This window comes from Macaca nemestrina, chromosome 20, assembly GCF_043159975.1.
Source record: "Macaca nemestrina isolate mMacNem1 chromosome 20, mMacNem.hap1, whole genome shotgun sequence".
NCBI classification, from domain to species: domain Eukaryota; kingdom Metazoa; phylum Chordata; class Mammalia; order Primates; family Cercopithecidae; genus Macaca; species Macaca nemestrina.
The window spans coordinates 45,143,136-45,160,898 of record NC_092144.1 but is presented as its reverse complement, the minus strand read 5'-3'; the positions used below and the strand labels follow the sequence as shown (position 1 = coordinate 45,160,898).

The window sequence follows — 17,763 nt, the reverse complement described above, 5'->3', positions numbered from 1 at the left end:
AATACAAAAGTTAGCTGGGCGTGATGGCGCGGGCCTGTAATCTCAGGCACTCAAGAGGTTGAGGCAGGAGAATCACTTGAATCCAGGAGGCGGAAGTTGCAGTGAGCCGAGATCATGCCATTGTACTCCAGCCTGGGCAACAGAGCAAGACTCCTTCTCAAAAAAAAAAAAAAAAAAAGAAAAAGAAAAAAAAATTTACAGTCTGGCGTCTCAGGGAAAGAGGTCTTAAATCTGCACTTGGCCACCAACTGGCTGTGTGACTTTAGGCAGGTGTCTCCATCTCTCTGAGCCTCCACTTTCTGTTGTTGTTTGTTTGTTTGAGACAGAGTTTTGCTCTTGTTGCCCAGGCTGGAGTGCAGTGGCGTGATCTCGGCTAACTGCAATCTCCACCTCTTGGGTTCAAGTGATTATCCTGCCTCAGCCTCCTGAGTAGCTGGGATTATAGGCGCATGCCACCACACCCAGCTAAGTTTTGTATTTTTAGTAGAGACAGGGTTTCAGCAGGTTGGCTGGGCTGGTCTTGAACTCCTGACCTTAGGTGATCCACCTGCCTCGGCCTCCCAAGGTGCTGGGATTACACGCGTGAGCCACCTTGCCCGGCTGAGCCTCCACTTTTAACATCTGTGAATTGGGGGTTGTGTAGTAAAGGTTTAACCTCACTCAGCTCCTGGGAGGTAACCTCTAAGCCTTTGTACTATCCTGCTTGATAAAAGTATTTTTATTTGGGAGGTTGAGGTAGGAGAATTGCTGGAACCTGGGAGGCGGAGGTTGCAGTGAGCCAAAAATCGTGCCACTGCACTCCAGCCTGGGTTACAGAGTGAGACTCTGTCTCAAAAAAGTTTTTAAAAGAGTATCTCTGTTTATCTGGGGACCTTGGGCCATGCAGTATCAGCTTGACCTCCAGAGGAGCTAGAGACAAGATCGGTCATGCAGGCAGTCAGCCATGCCCATGTGACTGACCCCAATAAAAACCCTGGTCATCAAGGCTCTGGTCAGCTTCCCTGATTGCAATTATCCATGCATGCTGGGAAAATTGAGCGCTGATCTCTTGACTCCACTGGGAGAGGATGACTAGAAGCTTGCTCCTAGCGTCTCCTTGCGCCTCTTCCCTTTGCTAACTTTAATCTGTATCCTTTCACTGTAACAAACCATAACCGTGGCCGGGCGCGGTGGCTCACGCCTGTAATCCCAGCACTTTGGGAGGCCGAGGCGGGTGGATCACAAGGTCAGGAGATCGAGACCACGGTGAAACCCTGTCTCTACTAAAAATACAAAAAATTAGCCGGGCGCGGTTGTGGGCGCCTGTAGTCCCAGCTACTCGGGAGGCTGAGGCAGGAGAATGGCGTGAACCCGGGAGGCGGAGCTTGCAGTGAGCCGAGATCGCGCCACTGCACTCCAGCCTGGGCTGGGCGACAGAGCGAGACTCCGTCTCAAAAAAAAAAAAAAAAAAACAAACAAAAAAAAAACCATAACCGTGAGTCTCATGGCTTTTCTGAGTTTTGTGAGTCTGTCTAGAGAATGATTGAACCTGACGTGGCCTTGGGGATGCCCAAAACAGGGGTGATTAATGGTACATGCTTCATCATGAAGACAAGCATCAAAGAGATTGTATACACACAGCACTTAATGACCACAGCCAGTGCTTACTGAACACAGATTGTGTACCAGGTTGTATGTGTCCATTAACTGGATCCACACAACAGCTCTGGGAAATGGATACTATGATTAATTTTTTTTAACTTTTTTGGTGAAATGTACATTCAGGAATGTATGAACATAGGTTATAGCTTTAAAAAAAGACTTACAATGTGAGAGCCGGGTGCCGTGGCTCATGCCTGAAATCCCAGCTCTTTGGGAGGCCAAGGTGGGAGGACTGCTTGAGTCCAGGGGTTCAAGACCAGCCTGGATAACACAGTGAGACTCCGTCTCTACCAAAAAAACAATTAAAAATTACCCTCGGTGTGATCACACGCACCTATAATCCCAGCTACTTGGGAGGGGGAGGAAGCAATTGCCACAGAAGCGGTTAAGTAGCTCGTCCTGGATCACAAAGCCCAATGTCCTGAACCCAGGGATCCTTGCCCCGGAGCCCCTGTTTTCCCCAGCACGTGGTGATTACCTAGTAAGTGCAGGCTGTTGTGCTGAGGATTGTTGGGGGCTGTTACTGGGGGTTCGCCTCCCGTTACCGTTACTCTGAACTCTGTCCCCATTTGTTAATAATTAATTGCCCTCAAGGAGCCTGTGATCCTGAGGCTTTGCCCAGTTAATCAGTCACTGCCCCCAGTCTGGGCAAGGGGCACTTGGTGAACCTGCTGCCTCCAGAGCACCTTCCCTGGTGTGGAGGCAGCCAGGGACCCAGGATGCTCTGGACCTGTTACCCGCTCTGTTCCCAAGCTGGTCCCCTGGCGAGGGGCTGGCAGCCCCTGAGCTTTGATGGTGGCGCCTTCCACCTCAAGGGCACAGGAGAGCTGACACGGGCCTTGCTGGTTCTCCGGCTGTGTGCCTGGCCCCCACTCGTCACTCACGGGCTGGCGGTGAGCAGCGATCCCGAGGACCAGCCTGGAGGCTCCCCATAGCCTGGTGCTGAGCCCTCGCTCTCCTTCACCCAGCTCCAGGCCTGGTCTCAGCGACTCCTGGGCTCCCGGCTCTCAGGCGCGTTTCTCCGAGCATCTGTCTATGGGCAGTTTGTGGCTGGTGAGACGGCAGAGGAGGTGAGGGGCTGCGTGCAGCAGCTTCGGACCCTCAGCCTCCGACCACTGCTGGCAGTGCCCACTGAGGAGGAGCCGGACTCTGCTGCCAAGAGCGGGTGAGTAGGGAGCCAGGGCCCAGGGAGGCTGGGAGGACGCAGGAAGGGACTTCGCAGGTCGGGACCTGACGCCTGCTGGCTGGGCAGTGAGGCCTGGTATGAGGGGAACCTCGGTGCTATGCTGCGGTGTGTGGACCTGTCGCGGGACCTCCTGGAGCCCCCCAGCCTGGCTGAGGCCAGCCTCATGCAGCTGAAGGTGACGGCGTTGACCAGCGCTCGGCTCTGTGTAAGGAGTGCAAAGATGGGGGTGCCAGGAGGGCGTGGCTGCCCACTGGGCTTCCCTCACCACCCCACCTACCACCCCATTTCAGAAGGAGCTAGCCTCATGGGTCAGAAGGCCAGGAGCTCCCTTGGAGCTGAGCCCCGAGAGGCTGGCTGAAGCCATGGACTCTGGGCAGGTAAGGATCTCAAGCGGGACTGTCGGGGACAGAGTGCCTTGGACTCAGATGCGGCCACATGGCACGCCAGATGTTCAAAATGCTCACGGCCACCTCCAGCCTTGGAACAGCCAGCAGAAATGCGGCTGTAGCTCCCAGGCATGGTTGAAATGGATGGAATCAGGGTCATCTGGGTTCTCAGGGAGGAGCCTGGAGGCTGGAGGCTCTCAGAGGAGGGACTGGGATAGAAGCTGTTTATCAACTAGAAGGAGGTACATCAATGTGTCCTCAGTCAACACAGCCGCACGGGTGTGAGCTGGCTGGGTGTAAGTTCTGATTAGGCCAATGGGATCTTAGTTTGTTCATTCAATCATTATTTCCTTTTTATCTCTATATTCTATTTCAACCCTACTCCATCTTTTTTGCTTTCTTTCTCTCTCACTCTTTCCTTTTTCTTTCTCTCTCTCTTCTTCCTTCCTTTCTCTCTCTCTCTTTCCTTCCTTCCTTCCTTTTCTTTTTCCTTCTCTCTCCCTTCCCTCCCTCCCTCCTTCCTTCCTTCCCTCCTTCCTTCCTTCCCTCCTTCCTTCCTTCCCTCCCTCCCCCCTCCCTCCCTCCCTCCCTCCTTCCCTCCCTTCCTTCCTTCCTTCCTTCCTTCCTTCTCTCTCTCCTCCCTCCTCTCTCTCTCTCTCTCTCTCTCTCTCTCTCTCTCTCTCTGTCTGTCTTACTGTGTTGCACAGGCTGGTCTCTAACTCATGGCCTCAAGCAGTCCCTCAGCCTCAGCCTCCCGAAGTTCTGGAATTATAGGTGTGAATCATCACACCCAGCCTCCTATCTTGTATAATGCATATCTTTTTTTTTTTTTTTTTTTTTTTTTTTTTTTTGAGATGGAGTCTCGCTGTGTCTCCCAGGCTGGAGTGCAGTGGCGCCATCTCCGCTCACTGCAAGTTCCGCCTCCCGGGTTCATGCCATTCTCCTGCCTCAGCCTCCCAAGTAGCTGGGACTACAGGCGCCTGCCACCACGCCCAGCTAGTTTTTTGTATTTTTTTTTTAGTAGAGACAGGGTTTCACCATGTTAGCCAGGATAGTCTCGATCTCCTGACCTCGTGATCCACCCGCCTCGGCCTCCCAAAGTACTGGGATTACAGGCTTGAGCCACCGCACCCACCCGGCATATCTTTTTGTTTCTATGATTTTGTTTTGCCAAGTGTATACCATTTGTGGGGGGCATATTTTCCCCAATATTCTATTATGCAAATTTTCAAATATACAGAAAAGTAAAAAGAATTGTACAGGCACATCCATGTACCTGCCACCTTTAACTATACTCGTTTTATTTTATTTTATTTTATTTTATTTTATTTTATTTTTTTTTTTGAGACGGAGTCTCGCTCTGTCGCCCAGGCTGGAGTGCAGTGGCCGGGTCTCAGCTCACTGCAAGCTCCGCCTCCTGGGTTCACGCCATTCTCCTGCCTCAGCCTCCGGAGTAGCTGGGACTACAGGCGCCCGCCACCTTGCCCGGCTAGTTTTTTGTATTTTTAGTAGAGACGGGGTTTCACCATGTTAGCCAGGATGGTCTCGATCTCCTGACCTTGTGATCCGCCCGTCTCGGCCTCCCAAAGTGCTGGGATTACAGGCTTGAGCCACCGCGCCCGGCCTTCGTTTTAAATAATATCTATCCCTCTATTCCTCTATCCATCCATCAATCCATCTTATTTTTTGGTGCATTTCAAAGTAAATTGCAGACATCAGTATGTTTTCCCCCTGAATGCCTCATGATGTGAATAATGGGTTCATTAATTAGAGCCCAAAAATTATTCCCAGTACTTTTTTCTTTCAAGGTAAAACAATGAACTACACACATTGTAAATGTGCCCCTTAATGAACCTTGACCAAAACACACACTTGAGCAATCCAAATCCCTATCAAGATTTAGAACATGGCCGGGAGCGTTGGCTCACGCCTGTATTCGCAACACTTTGGGAGGCTGAGGTGGATGGATTACTGGAGGTCAGGAGTTCAAGAACAGCCTGGCCAACATCGTGAAACCCTGTCTCTACTAGACATACAAAATTAGCCGGGTGTGGTAGCGTGCGCCTGTAATCCCAGCTACTGGGGAGGCTGAGGCAAAAGAATCACCGGAACCCGGGAGGCGGAGGTTGCAATGAGCCAAGATCATGCCCTTGCACTCTAACCTGGGCAAAAAAGATCAAAATTCTGTCTCAAAAAAAAAAAAAAAAGAAAAAGAAAAAGATTTAGAACATTTCCATCACTGCGTAGTTCCCTCCTGCCCATCTCCATCAATCGAGAGAATGTTTTAAATTTACACAAAAGCATCTTATCAGCTATCTCACTCTACTTCTTATTTTTTCCACTGATGTTAAGATCCACACAAAGTTTTGTTTTGGTTTTGGTTTTGTTTTTATACAGGGTCTCTCTCTGTCACCCAGGCTGGAGTGCAGTGGCATGATCACAGATCACTGTAGCCTCGAACTCCTGAGCTCTAGCAATCCTCCTACCTAAGCCTCCCAAGTAGCTGGTATTACAGGAATGAGCCACCATGTCCAGCTAATTTTTAAAATTTTTTGTAGAGAAAGAGTCGCACTGTATTGCATGGGCTGGTGCCTCAAGAATCCTCTTGCCACTGGCTGCTGCATGGTTTACCTCTCCTGGGGTGAACCCCTGGGTGGCCTCTGTGTCTCCACCCTCCCAAACAATGCTACAGTGGATATGCTGATGTTTCTACTTCTAATTTTTTATTTGTAATTTTTATTTATCTATTTATTATTATTATTATTATTTTAAGACAGAGTCTTGCTCTGTCGCCCAGGCTGGAGTGCAGTGGCGCGATCTCAGTTCACTGCAAGCTCCGCCTCCTGGGTTCACACCATTCTGCTGCCTCAGCCTCCCCAGCAGCTGGGACTACAGGCGCCCGCCACCTCGCCCAGCTAGTTTTTTGTATTTTTTAGTAGAGACGGGGTTTCACCTGGTTAGCCAGGATGGTCTCGACCTCCTGACCTTGTGATCCGCCTGTCTCGGCCTCCCAAAGTGCTGGGATTACAGGCTTGAGCCACCACGCCCGGCTTTTTTTTTTTTTTTTTTTGTCAGGGGCAGAGGATGGCATCTGGCTCTGTTGCCTAGGCTGGAGTGCAGTGGTACGATCTCGGCTCACTGCAACCTCCGCCTCCCAGGTTCAAGCTATTCTCCTGCTCCAGCGTCCCGAGTAGGTGGAACTATAGGTGCGTGCCACCACGCCCAGCTAAGTTTTGTATTTTTAGTAGAAATGGTGTTTCACTATGTTGGCCAGGCTGGTCTTGAACTCCTGACCTCGTGATCCACCTGCCTTGGCATCCCAAAGTGTTGGGATTACAGGCGTAAGCCCCTGTACCTGGCCTTATTTGTAATTTATAAAGTGTGTCAGAGAACACATAGAAACAAGATTTCATGGTTCAGAAACTCAGCTTTGGAGAGTAAGGAGTTCATCTCTTCATGAGCTTTAGTTTATTCCTGTGGGGAGAGTGACATTAAGTTCTTGGTGGTTTTAAGGATTAAAACAGGCTGGGTGCAGTGCCTCATGCCTGTAATCTGCATTTTGGGAGGCTGAAATTGGAGGCTTACTTACTTGAGCCCAGGAGTTCAAGACCTGCCTGGGCAACATAGTGAGACCCCATTTCTACAAAAAATTGAAAACTTAGCCTGTGTGCTGGTGCACACCTGGTGTGGAGGCTAAGGCAGGAGGATCACTTGAGCTCAGGAGGTCAATACCAGCCTGAGTAATACCGTAAGCCCTCGTCTTTACAAAAACATTCTTAAAATTAGCTGGATGTGGTGGCAGGCACCTGTAATCCTTGCTACTCGGCAGGTTAAGGTGGGAGGATTGCTTGAGCTGGCAAGTTTGAGGCTGCAGTGAGCTAAAAATTGTGCCACTTCACTCCAGCCTGGGCGACAGAATGAGAGACCCCGTCTCTAAAAAAAAAAAGAAAAAAGAAAAAGAAAGAAAGAGGGCCAGGTGCCGTAGCTCATGCCTGTAATCCCAGCACTTTGAGAGGCTAAGTGGGGGTGGATCACTTGAGGTCAGGAGTTTGAGACCAGCCTGGACAACGTGGTAAAACCCCATCTCTACTAAAAATACAAAAATTATCCAGAAGTGGTGGCACTTGCCTATAGTCCCAGTTACTCAGGAGGCTGAGGCAGGAGAATCACTTGAACTTACACTACTGCACTCTTGCCTGGGAGACAGAGTGAGACCCTGTCTCAAAAAAAAAAAAAAGGAAAGGAAAGAAGGGAGGGAGGCAGGAAGGAAGGGAGGGAGGGAGAGAAGGGAAAGAGAGAAAGACCCAGGCTCTGGAAAGGCTGAGGTTCAAACCTCACGTTTGCCCTGAGTTACCTGTGTGACTTTTGACAAGTGACTTCCCTGCTCTGTGCCCCAGTTTCCCCATCTAGAAAATGGGGGACAATAACAGTTGCTACATCAGAGGGTGGTAAAGATTAAATGAGTTAAATATTTGGTGGGTGTCTGAAATAGCTCCCTGAGGGCCTGAGACTATGCCCCAAGTCAAGGGGGAGACAATCCTCTGTCGGGGGAAGAGGAAACGAGGCTGCTGCCCCCAGCTTTTCCCTCCTCCAGGTGGCAGCATTCTCCCCACCATGGGAGGGCTGCAGCTTCCAGCCCAACCTGCCTCCAGATTCCATGAGCAAGCCTAGGCCTGTCATCCGTATCGACCTTATTGGATATAATAAAGCTTTCAGCCCCACCTGTTCCTCTTTCTTCCATTTCCCAACTTCTTTGAGCCCAGCCAGACTCCCTGGAGTCACCAGCAGCTCACATTCAGCCAGATGAATCTACGTAAGACTGTGAGTTAGGAATAATTGTTACTTCCATGTTACAAGCCTATCCACTCCCGAAGTGTTTGCTGAACATCTGTCTTGTTCCAGACACGGTGCTAGGGGCCGAGGAGGCGTGAAGGCGAAATCCCTGACCTCGAGGCACTTCCTTGCAAGTCAGGGGCAAGAGACAATAATTAAAACCAAAGTCAGAATCCCAGCACTTTGGGAGGCTAAGGTGGGAGGATCGCTTGAGCTCAGGAGTCTGAGACCAGCCTGGGCAACATAGGAAGACTTTGACTCTACAAATAGTAAAAAATTAGCCAGGCGTGGTGGTGGGTGCCTGTGGTCCTAGGTACTTGGGAGGCTGAAGCAGGAGGATTGCTTGAGCTGGGGAGGTAGAGGCTGCAGTGAGCCATGATCGCACCACTGCGTTCCAGCCTGGGCAATACAGTAAGACTCTGTCTCAACAAAACAAAACAAAAATCAGTACGTAACAAGTAGGGGAAAATAAGGCTGAGGAACAGGAAAAGAAGTTGCCAATGTATAGCTGGGAAACCATGTTGAGAAAGTGACATTAGAGCAAATACTTGAAGGAAACATGGCAGCAGGTAAAGGCCTGAAGGTGGGAAGTTGCCCGTCATGTTCAAAGAGTAGCAGGGAGAGCTGAGCATGGTGGCTCATGCCTGTAATCCCAGCACTTTCGGAGGTCAAGGTGGGTGGATCACTTGAGGTAAGGAGATCGAGACCAGCCTGGGCAACATGGTGAAAACCCGTCTCTACTAAAAGTACAAATATTAGGCGGGCATGGTGGCGAGCACCTGTAATCCCAGCTACTTGGGAGGCTGAAGCAGGAGAATCACTTGAATCCAGGAGGCGGAGGTTGCAGTGAGCTGAAATCATGCCACTGCACTCCAACCTGAGCAGCAGAGCAATACTCCATCTCAAAAAACAAACAAAAACTGAGGCCCAGAAAGGTTATATAACTTACCCAAGTCACACAATAGGTGGTGGAGCCTGGATTCAAACCCTGATTCTAGGCTCATAAGTCCCTCAATTAAAAGTACCTAACATGCCGGGCGCGGTGGCTCACGCCTGTAATCCCAGCACTTTGGGAGGCCGAGGCGGGCGGATCACAAGGTCAGGAGATCGAGACCACGGTGAAACCCCGTCTCTACTAAAAATACAAAAAATTAGCCGGGCGCGGTTGTGGGCGCCTGTAGTCCCAGCTACTCGGGAGGCTGAGGCAGGAGAATGGCGTGAACCCGGGAGGCGGAGCTTGCAGTGAGCCGAGATCGCGCCACTGCACTCCAGCCTGGGCGACAGAGCAAGACTCCGTCTCAAAAAAAAAAAAAAAAAAAAAAAAAAGTACCTAACTGATATTGCTCATTTTTAGATTTCTAGCAACTTCTAAGCTTTTTTCCACTTCCCCTGCTGCCCCCTAGAACCTCCAGGTCTCCTGCCTCAACGATGAGCAGAACCAGCACCTCCAGGCCTCCCTCAGCCGCTTGCATCGGGTGGCCCAGGTAACCCCTCCTGCTGGGGTCTGGCTCCACTGCCCCTGCTGGACACCCAGGACCCTGACCGCCGTCTCTGTCACCCTCAGTATGCCCGGGCCCAGCACGTGCGGCTCCTGGTGGATGCGGAGTACACCTCACTGAACCCTGCGCTCTCGCTGCTGGTGGCTGCCCTGGCCGTGCGCTGGAACAGCCCAGGGGAAGGCGGGCCCTGGGTGTGGAACACCTACCAGGCCTGTCTAAAGGTGTGCAGTGTGTTCTGGGAGGTGCAGGCCGGGGTCCGCACACCCTGACCTACCAGAACGTGCCCGTGTGCCCTACAGGACACATTCGAGCGGCTGGGGAGGGACGCAGAGGCTGCACACAGGGCCGGCCTGGCCTTCGGAGTGAAGCTGGTACGAGGTGCCTATCTGGACAAGGAGAGAGCGGTGGCCCAGCTTCATGGGATGAAGGACCCCACTCAGCCTGACTATGAGGCCACCAGTCAGAGGTAGGCCTGGGCCAGCTGGCTTCTGCAGGAAATAACACCTAATGGTCAGGTGCAGTGGCTCATACCTGTAATCCCAGTGCTTTGGGAGCCTGAGGCTAGAGATTCACTTGAGAACAGGAGTTGGAGACCAGCCTGGGCAACATAGGGAGACCTCATCTCTAAAAAATTTTAACAATAGCCGGGTGTGGTAGCACGTGCCTGTAGTTCAGCTACTTAGGAGGCTGAGGTGGGAGGATCACTTGAGGCCAGGAGTTCAAGGCTGCAGTGAGCCATGACTGCACCACCGCACTTCAGCCTGGGCAACAGCGTGAGACTCTGTCTCAAAACAAACACACACACAAACAAACAAAAAACCAAAAAGAAACGCCTGCAGTGGCCTCTAAGCCCCACATGCTCTGGTCCCTGTCACTTCCCTAACTTTCTCTTCCTCTCCCTCACTCCACTGTAGCCACAGTGGCCTCCTGCATGATACCCAGGGGCTTGGCACTTCCTGTTCCCACTGCCTGGGACATTCCCACTGCAGACAGCAGCATGGCCCCATCCCTCACCTCCTTATATCTTTACTTCTTGGTACCTTCTCTGGGGGCCACAGGGACTCACCCAGGTTACAGAGCAGGTGGCCTAGCCATGTTTGGAATCTAGGCTCATGTCCGAGATCTGCAGGGGCTCCAGGGCACGTTTGTGTACCATCGGCTTAACTGGTACCAAGCCAGGCACAGTGGTGTGTGCCTGTCATCCCAACTACTTGGGAGGCTAAGGTAGGAAGATTGCTTGAGCCCAATATGAGCAACATAGCAAGATCCCATCTGTAAAAACATTAAAAATAAAAAATTACGGCCAGGCATGGTAGCTCCGCTTGTAATCCCAGCACTTTGGGAGGCTGAGGCAGGCAGATCACTTGAGGTCAGGAGTTTTGAGACCAGCCTGGCCAACATGGTGAAACCCTGTCTCTACTAAAAATACAAAAATTAGCCAGGTGTGGTGGCTTGCACTGGTAATCCCAGCTACTTGGGAGGCTGAGGTAGGAGAATCACTTGAACCCAGGAGGCAAAGGTTGCAGTGAGCCAAGATTGCGCCACTGAACTCCAGCCTGGGTGACAGAGTGAGGCTCTGTCTCAAAATAATAAAAATAATTTGCACTATTATTTTAAAAATTGAAATATATTCAAATATCATAGAATTCACAATTTTAACATGTACAATTCAGCGGAGTTTAGTATATTCCCAAAATTGTGCAACCGTCACCACTCTTTGATTCCAGAATATTTTCATCACCCCAAAAAGTAACCTCATACCAGTGAGAAGTCAGTCGCTTTCTGTTCCCTCCTCCTCTCAGCCCCTGGAAACCACTAACCTACTTTTTGTCTCTGTGGATTTGCCTATTCTAGACATTTCATATAAATGGAATCACACAATATGTGACCTTGTATATTTGGCTTTTTTCATTTGTTTTTTAACTTATTTTTGAGACAGGGTCGCACTCTGTCTCCCAGGCTGGAGTGCAGTGGTGCAATCTTGGCTCACTGCAGCCTTGACTCCCCAGGCCCAAGCCATCCTCCCACCTCAGTCTCCCAAGTAGCTAAGACCACCAGCGCACACCACCGTGTCCAACAATTTTTGTTTTAATTTTTGTAGACGTGGGGTCTCCCTATGTTGCCCAGGCTAGTCTCAAACTCCTAGGCTCCAGCAGCCCTCCTGCCTTGGCCTCCCCAAGTGCTGGGATTATAGGCGTGAGCCAGCATGTCCTGCCTCGACTGTGCATTTTAAAGGCAGAATAGCCTACCGATAAGGAGCCTGGGCTCTGGAGCATCAGACAGCCTGAGTTCAAATCCCAGCCTGGTCACCTCTAGCTGTGTGACCTGGGGACGAGAGATGGACCCTTCTCAGTTTCAGTCTCCCCACTCTGTAAAAAGGGAATAGGAACATTGCCTTCCGGAGCTGATTTGAGAATTAGATGAGTGATTAGCTTTTTCCAAAGGAAACAGAATTCCACACAAAGGGTTTTAACTAAAGGAAATTTGGTGAAGGGGCTGTTTATAGAAGTGTCGGGGGCGAGGTGCAGGGCCTCACACCTGTAATCCCAGCAGTTTGGGAGGCCAAGGTGGGAGGATCGCTTGAGCCCAGGAGTTGGAGGATTCAGTGAGGTGAGATCGCGCCACTGCACTCCAGCCTGGGCAACAGAGTGAGACCCAGTCTCTAAAAAAAAACAAAACGAAAAGGAAGTGTAGGCAAAGTCAGGGAAGTTATTAGGAAGCTATTTCTTTTTTTCTTTTTTTTTTGAGACGGAGTCTCGCTCTGTCGCCCAGGCTGGAGTGTAGTGGCGTGATCTCGTCTCACTGCAAGCTCCGCCTCCCGGGTTCACGCCATTCTCCTGCCTCAGCCTCCCATGTAGCTGGGACTACAGGCGCCCACCACCACGCCCGGCTAATTTTTTGTATTTTTAGTAGAGATGGGGTTTCACTGTGTTAGCCAGGATGGTCTCGATCTCCTGACCTCGTGATCTGCCCGTCTCGGCCTCCCAAAGTGCTGGGATTACAGGCGTGAGCCACCACGCCTGGCCTAGGAAGCTATTTCGACCCTTATGCTGTAGTTGAAGGAGAGGGGCCACCTTAGGGAGCTGTGGTCACACAGAGAGCACAGTCAGGGTGAGCAGGGAGGGGCCGAGGTGAGACACTCACACTCCTTCCTGCACATGACTCCATGGGGGATGTGGGGCAAAAGTGTCTCTTCCTGAGGGGCAGAGAAGGGTGGAAAACAGGTCTGGGGGGCGATGGGGAAGACCCACAGAGGATGTGAAGTACATAGGGTGGCCCGTGGCCTGCAGCATGCTTGCAAGGCATTTGCCAATCTTTTTCTTCTTCCATATCAGTACCCAGACAGTGTCCTCCTTCCTTTTCACAGTTTCCTTAGCCAGTTCCCCATTTATGGACATCTGGGCTGTTGCTAGTGATGTTCTGTTGACAACGCAGCAGTGATAACCTTGGGGAAATGTCATCTCCTGCACATGATGCGACCCTCTCCTGTGAGACCGTCGCCACTGTCCCAAAGACTTCATACCCCTCTTATCTCACACCATCCTCACAACAGTGCTGCTCGGAAACTCACAGTGACAAGAGACTAACACAGGGCTGGGCGCGGTGGCTGACGCCTGTAATCCCAGCACTTTGGGAGGCTGAGGTGGGCAGATCACCTGAGGTCAGGAGTTCGAGACCAGCCTGACCAACATGGTGAACCCCCGTCTCTACTAAAAATACAAAAATTAGCTGGGTGTGATGGTGCATACCTGTAATCCCAGCTGCTCAGGAGGCTGAGGCAGGGGAATCACTTGAACCTGGGAGGTGGAGGTTGCAGTGAGCCGAGATTACCACTGCATTCCAGCCTGGGTAAGAGAGTGAGACTCCATCTCAAAAACAAACAAACTCCCCCCCAAAAAACCCCAAAAGATGAAAGTGGCTCAGAGAAGGGATGTCCCTTACAACTGGTGCAGATGGAACAGGGTACTGGCTCCAGAGATCCCTCACTTAGGAGCACCCCACCCACCCCAGTCCCTGGGGCCTGAGCCTTGCTCACCAGGTGAGCTGAACAGAGCATCTCCCTTCAGTTACAGCCGCTGCCTGGAACTGATGCTGACGCGTGTGGCCTGCCATGGCCCCATGTGCCACCTCATGGTGGCTTCCCACAATGAGGAATCTGTTCGCCAGGCAACCAAGCGGTATGAGGTGGAGGGACGGGCGGGAAATAGGTGCCCACAAAAGGGCCTTCGCTTCCTCTCCCTTGCTCGAATGCCAGAGATGGACAGCGGTGTTCTGGGGAGAACTTTAAAAATATTTAAAGCCGGGCGCGGTGGCTCACACCTGTAATCCCAGCACTTTGGGAGGCTGAGGTGGGCGGATCACGAGGTCAGGAGATCGAGACCATCCTGGCTAACATGGTGAAACCCCGTCTCTACTAAAATATACAAAAAAGTGAGCCAGGTGTGGTGGCGGGCGCCTGTAGTCCCAGCTACTCGGGAGGCTGAGGCAGGAGAATGGCGTGAACCTGGGAGGCGGACCTTGCAGTGAGCCGAGATCGCGCACCTGCACTCCAGCCTGGGTGACAGAGCAAGACTGTCTCAAAAACAAACAAACAAACAACAACAACAACAAAAATTTATAGCCAGGCATGGTTGGCACATGCCTATAATCCCAGCACTTTGGGAGGCTGAGGTGGAGGACTGTTGGAGACCAGCCTGGGAAACACAGAAAGATCCCATTTCTATACCAAATTAAAAAAAAAAAAAAAAAAAAGCTGGGTGTGGTGGTGCACACCTATAGTCCCAGCTATTTGGGAGGTTGAGGTGGAAGGATCACTTGAGCCCAGGAGGTTGAGGCTGCAGTGAGCAGTGCTTGAGCCACTGCACTCCAGCCTGGATAACAAAGCAAGACCCTACCTCTTAAAACAAATAAACACATTAACCCCTGCTATACCTGTAGGTCCTTATAGGTTCCAGATGGACAAGATGTCGCCCCTTATTTGCTGGGGCATAAGGAGGTCTGAGAGCTCCAGGGAAGTGGCTGGGAGTCCCTGGGGGACCTTCAAGGAATGCAAAGGACTTATTATTATGTATCATTGAGTTTGGAAATACTTCAATATTTGAATTACTGGAGCTGCCATATGGGTGCTTAGTGACTGACTCTAAGCTCTAGATGCAGCCACGGTCTGAAGTGATGATGTGGTCTTTTCTGCAGCATGTGGGAGCTGGGCATTCCTCTGGACGGGACTGTCTGTTTCGGACAACTTCTGGGCATGTGTGACCACGTCTCTCTGGCACTGGGTATGTGAATGTCTCCCCCATCCCCACCAAGCCCCAGGCCTCACTCCCTCCCAGCCAGAGCCCTTCTCCTATTCCCAACCAAGGCCCAGCCTCCAGATCCTTCCAGAGAGATCTGTCATTCCAGTGTCTGCGGGCCTTCCCAGGCTGTGTCTGTGTGTCTGCCGTCTGTCATTTCTGCTGGTTCTTGACCATGGTGTATTATTTCTTGTGTGTTTTGTTATCTTTACTCCTTTTGCTCCTCAGAGCCTGACACCAGATAATTAACGTTTCCTTCTGCCAGGTGCTAAGCAGAACAAAATCACTTTATCCTAAATTCACAGCTTGAGGTTTCTTGAGACACCCCACTGGTGCAAATTGGAACTACAAATACATAAGGGGGTTAACCCATAGCCCCAACTTCGCAGAGGTGGATTTTTCTGTTTTGTTCCTTGATCTGTTTATGACCAAGACCATTTCCTGGGACTGGGGGAAGGTTGCAGTGTTGACTGTTTATTAGCTCTTACTCTGAGGGTATAGTTTTTTGGGTTCTGGTTTAACTTGGGGAAGTTCTCCCTTATAACTCTCACCTCAGTCAGGCTTGAAGTCTGACTCAATGTCCTCCCAAAACTCTGTGAAGTCATCAAATAGCAGCTCGGTTTTGCTTTCAGGGCAGAAGTGGCTTACTGTGTGTCCCTTCTCTCTCTGGGTTCTCATTTTCTTATTTATTTATCTATCTATCTATCTATTTATTTATTTAGAGACAGAGTCCTGCTCCGTTACTCAGGCTGGAGTCTAGTGGTGCCATCTTGGCTCACTGCAACCTTTGCCTCCTGGGTTCAAGCAATTTCTCCTGCCTCAGCCTCCTAAGTGGTTGGGACTACAGGCAGCTGCCACCATGCCTGGCTAATTTTTGTATTTTTAGTAGAGACGGGTTTCACCGTGTTGGCCAGGCTGGTCTCGAACTCTTGAACTCAGGTGATCTGCCCACCTCAGCCTCCCAAAGTGCTGGGATTACAGGCATGAGCCACCATACCTGGCCTCACTTTCTCTTGATTCTTGGATTAGTAAATTCCTTACTCTCTTGGCACCATTTTAATAACTAAGATTTTTAAAAATGCAGGCTGGATGCAGTGGATCACGCCTGTAATCCCCACATTTTGGGAGGCCAAGGCATGAGGATCACTTGAGCTCAGGAGTTTGAGGCCAGCCAGGGCAATATAGTGAGATTCCACCTCTTCAAACAATAAGAACAATTAGCTGGGGCAGGGCGTAGTGGCTCACACCTGCAACCCCAGTACTTTGGGAGGCCATTGTGGGTGGATCACTTGAGGTCAGGAGTTCGAGACCAGCCTGGCCAGCATGGTGAAACTCCATCTCTACTAAAACTACAAAAATTGGCTGGGCATGGTGGTGCATGCCTGTAACCCAGCTACTGGGGAGGCTGAAGCAGGATAATCACTTGAACCCAGGAGGCGGAGGTTGTAGTGAGCTGAGATCATGCCACTACACTCCAGCCTGGGCGACAGAGCCAGATTCTGTCTCAAAAACAAAATAAATAGGCCGGGTGCAGTGGCTCACGCCTGTAATCCCAGCACTCTGGGAGGCCGAGGCAGGCGGATCACCTGAGGTCAGGAGTTCGAGACCAGCCTGGCAAACATGGTAAGACCCCCGTCTCTACTAAAAATATAAAAATTAGCCAGGTATAGTGGCACACGCCTATAATCCCAGCCACTCAGGAGGCTGAAGCAGGAGGAGAATCACTTGAACCTGGGAGGCGGAGGTTGCAGTGAGCGGAGACTATGCCACTGCACTCCAGTCTGGGCAACAGAGTGAGACTCTGTCTCAGAAAAACACCAAAAATGAAAAAACAGACTCTGTCTCAGAAAAACACCAAAAATGAAAAAACAAAACCCACTCTCCCTGCAGGGCAGGCCGGCTATGTAGTGTATAAGTCCATCCCCTATGGCTCCTTGGAGGAGGTAATCCCCTACCTGATCCGGAGGGCCCAGGAAAACCGGAGCGTGCTTCAGGGTGTCCGCAGGGAACAGGAGCTGCTCAGCCAAGAACTGTGGCGGCGGCTGCTGCCAGGACGCCGAAGGATACCCCACTAGCACCCCTGAGGGGGTCATGTGGTCAATAAAAGTCCTTAGGCACTGCCAAAGCTGCTGTCCTGCACTGACGCCGCCTCCTTGTGGAAGGGCTCATCTTGACCTCAGCCAGTCCAAGCTAGGGGTTTTGCAATTCAAGAGAGAGCGTTAGGCTGGGAGTGGTGGCTCTTGCCTATAATCCCAGTGCTTTAGGAGGCCAAGGTGGGAGGCTTCCTTCAGTCTAGGAGTTCAAGACCAGCCTGGGCAACATAGCAATATTCTTTCTCTACAAAAAATTAAATCAGTAAGGCATGGTGGTGCGTGCCTGTGGTCCCAGCTCAGGAGACTGAGGCAGGAGGATCACTTGAGCCCAGGGGTTTGAGGCTGCAGTGATCTATGACTGTATCCAGACTGTTCTCCAGTCTGGGTGACAGAAAGAGACTGTGTTTCAAAAAAAAAAAAAAAAAGATTGAGCGCGGTGACTCACACCTGTAATCCCAGCATTTTGGGAGGCTGAGGCGGGTGGCTCATGAGGTCAGGAGATTGAGACCATCCTGGCTAACACAGTGAAACCCCGTCTCTACTAAAAATACAAAAAAAAAAAAGGCCGGGCATGGTGGTGGGCACCTGTCGTCCCAGCTTCTTGGGAGGCTGAGGCAGGAGAATGGCATGAATCCAGGAGGCAGAGCTTGCAGTGAGCTGAGATCATGCCACTGCACTCCAGCCTGGACAACAGAGCAAGACTCCGTCTCAAAAGAAAAGAAAAGAAAAAGATCGTTAGACACCCACTGAGAATAGTAAGGGCACTGACGGAGGACTAAGGAAGCCTCCCCCACCTCTGAGGCAGCCCATCCTGGGTTGGGTCTGACCAGC

At 51.1% G+C, this 17,763-nt stretch overlaps 2 protein-coding genes across 3 annotated transcripts in view; both read left to right on the top strand.

The window, feature by feature from the left end:
* The window catches only part of LOC105495497 (NPHS1 adhesion molecule, nephrin), a 41,514-nt gene extending 38,790 nt beyond the window's left edge, over positions 1–2,724 (top strand). Inside the window, exon 31 of the mRNA XM_071086390.1 lies at positions 2,610–2,724. The gene's annotated coding sequence lies outside the window, so the exon portion shown is untranslated. The remainder of the gene's footprint in view (positions 1–2,609) is intronic.
* LOC105495496 (proline dehydrogenase 2) lies at positions 1,874–16,964 on the top strand. Of its 2 annotated transcripts, XM_011765133.3 has the most exons (10): positions 1,887–2,534; positions 2,610–2,806; positions 2,894–3,032; positions 3,118–3,204; positions 9,450–9,530; positions 9,611–9,766; positions 9,845–10,011; positions 13,613–13,723; positions 14,739–14,824; positions 16,730–16,964. In XM_011765133.3, the coding sequence occupies exons 1-10, from the start codon at positions 2,361–2,363 to the stop codon at positions 16,912–16,914; spliced, it is 1,383 nt and encodes a 460-aa protein (XP_011763435.1). In that variant the 5' UTR covers positions 1,887–2,360; the 3' UTR covers positions 16,915–16,964. The 2 variants fall into 2 exon arrangements, with proteins under 2 accessions (XP_011763436.1, XP_011763435.1); XM_011765134.3 differs by lacking the exon at positions 13,613–13,723 and having other exon boundaries at positions 1,874–2,534.
* Positions 16,965–17,763: the final 799 nt, after the last annotated feature.

Coding starts and splice junctions, on each gene's coding strand:
- LOC105495496 (XM_011765133.3), top strand. CDS start 2,361: ATGCTCTGGACCTGTTACCCGCTCTGTTCCCAAGCTGGTCCCCTGGCG. Junction 9,767..9,844: donor CCTACCAGGCCTGTCTAAAG/GTGTGCAGTGTG, acceptor TGTGCCCTACAG/GACACATTCGAGCGGCTGGG. Junction 14,825..16,729: donor CCACGTCTCTCTGGCACTGG/GTATGTGAATGT, acceptor CTCTCCCTGCAG/GGCAGGCCGGCTATGTAGTG.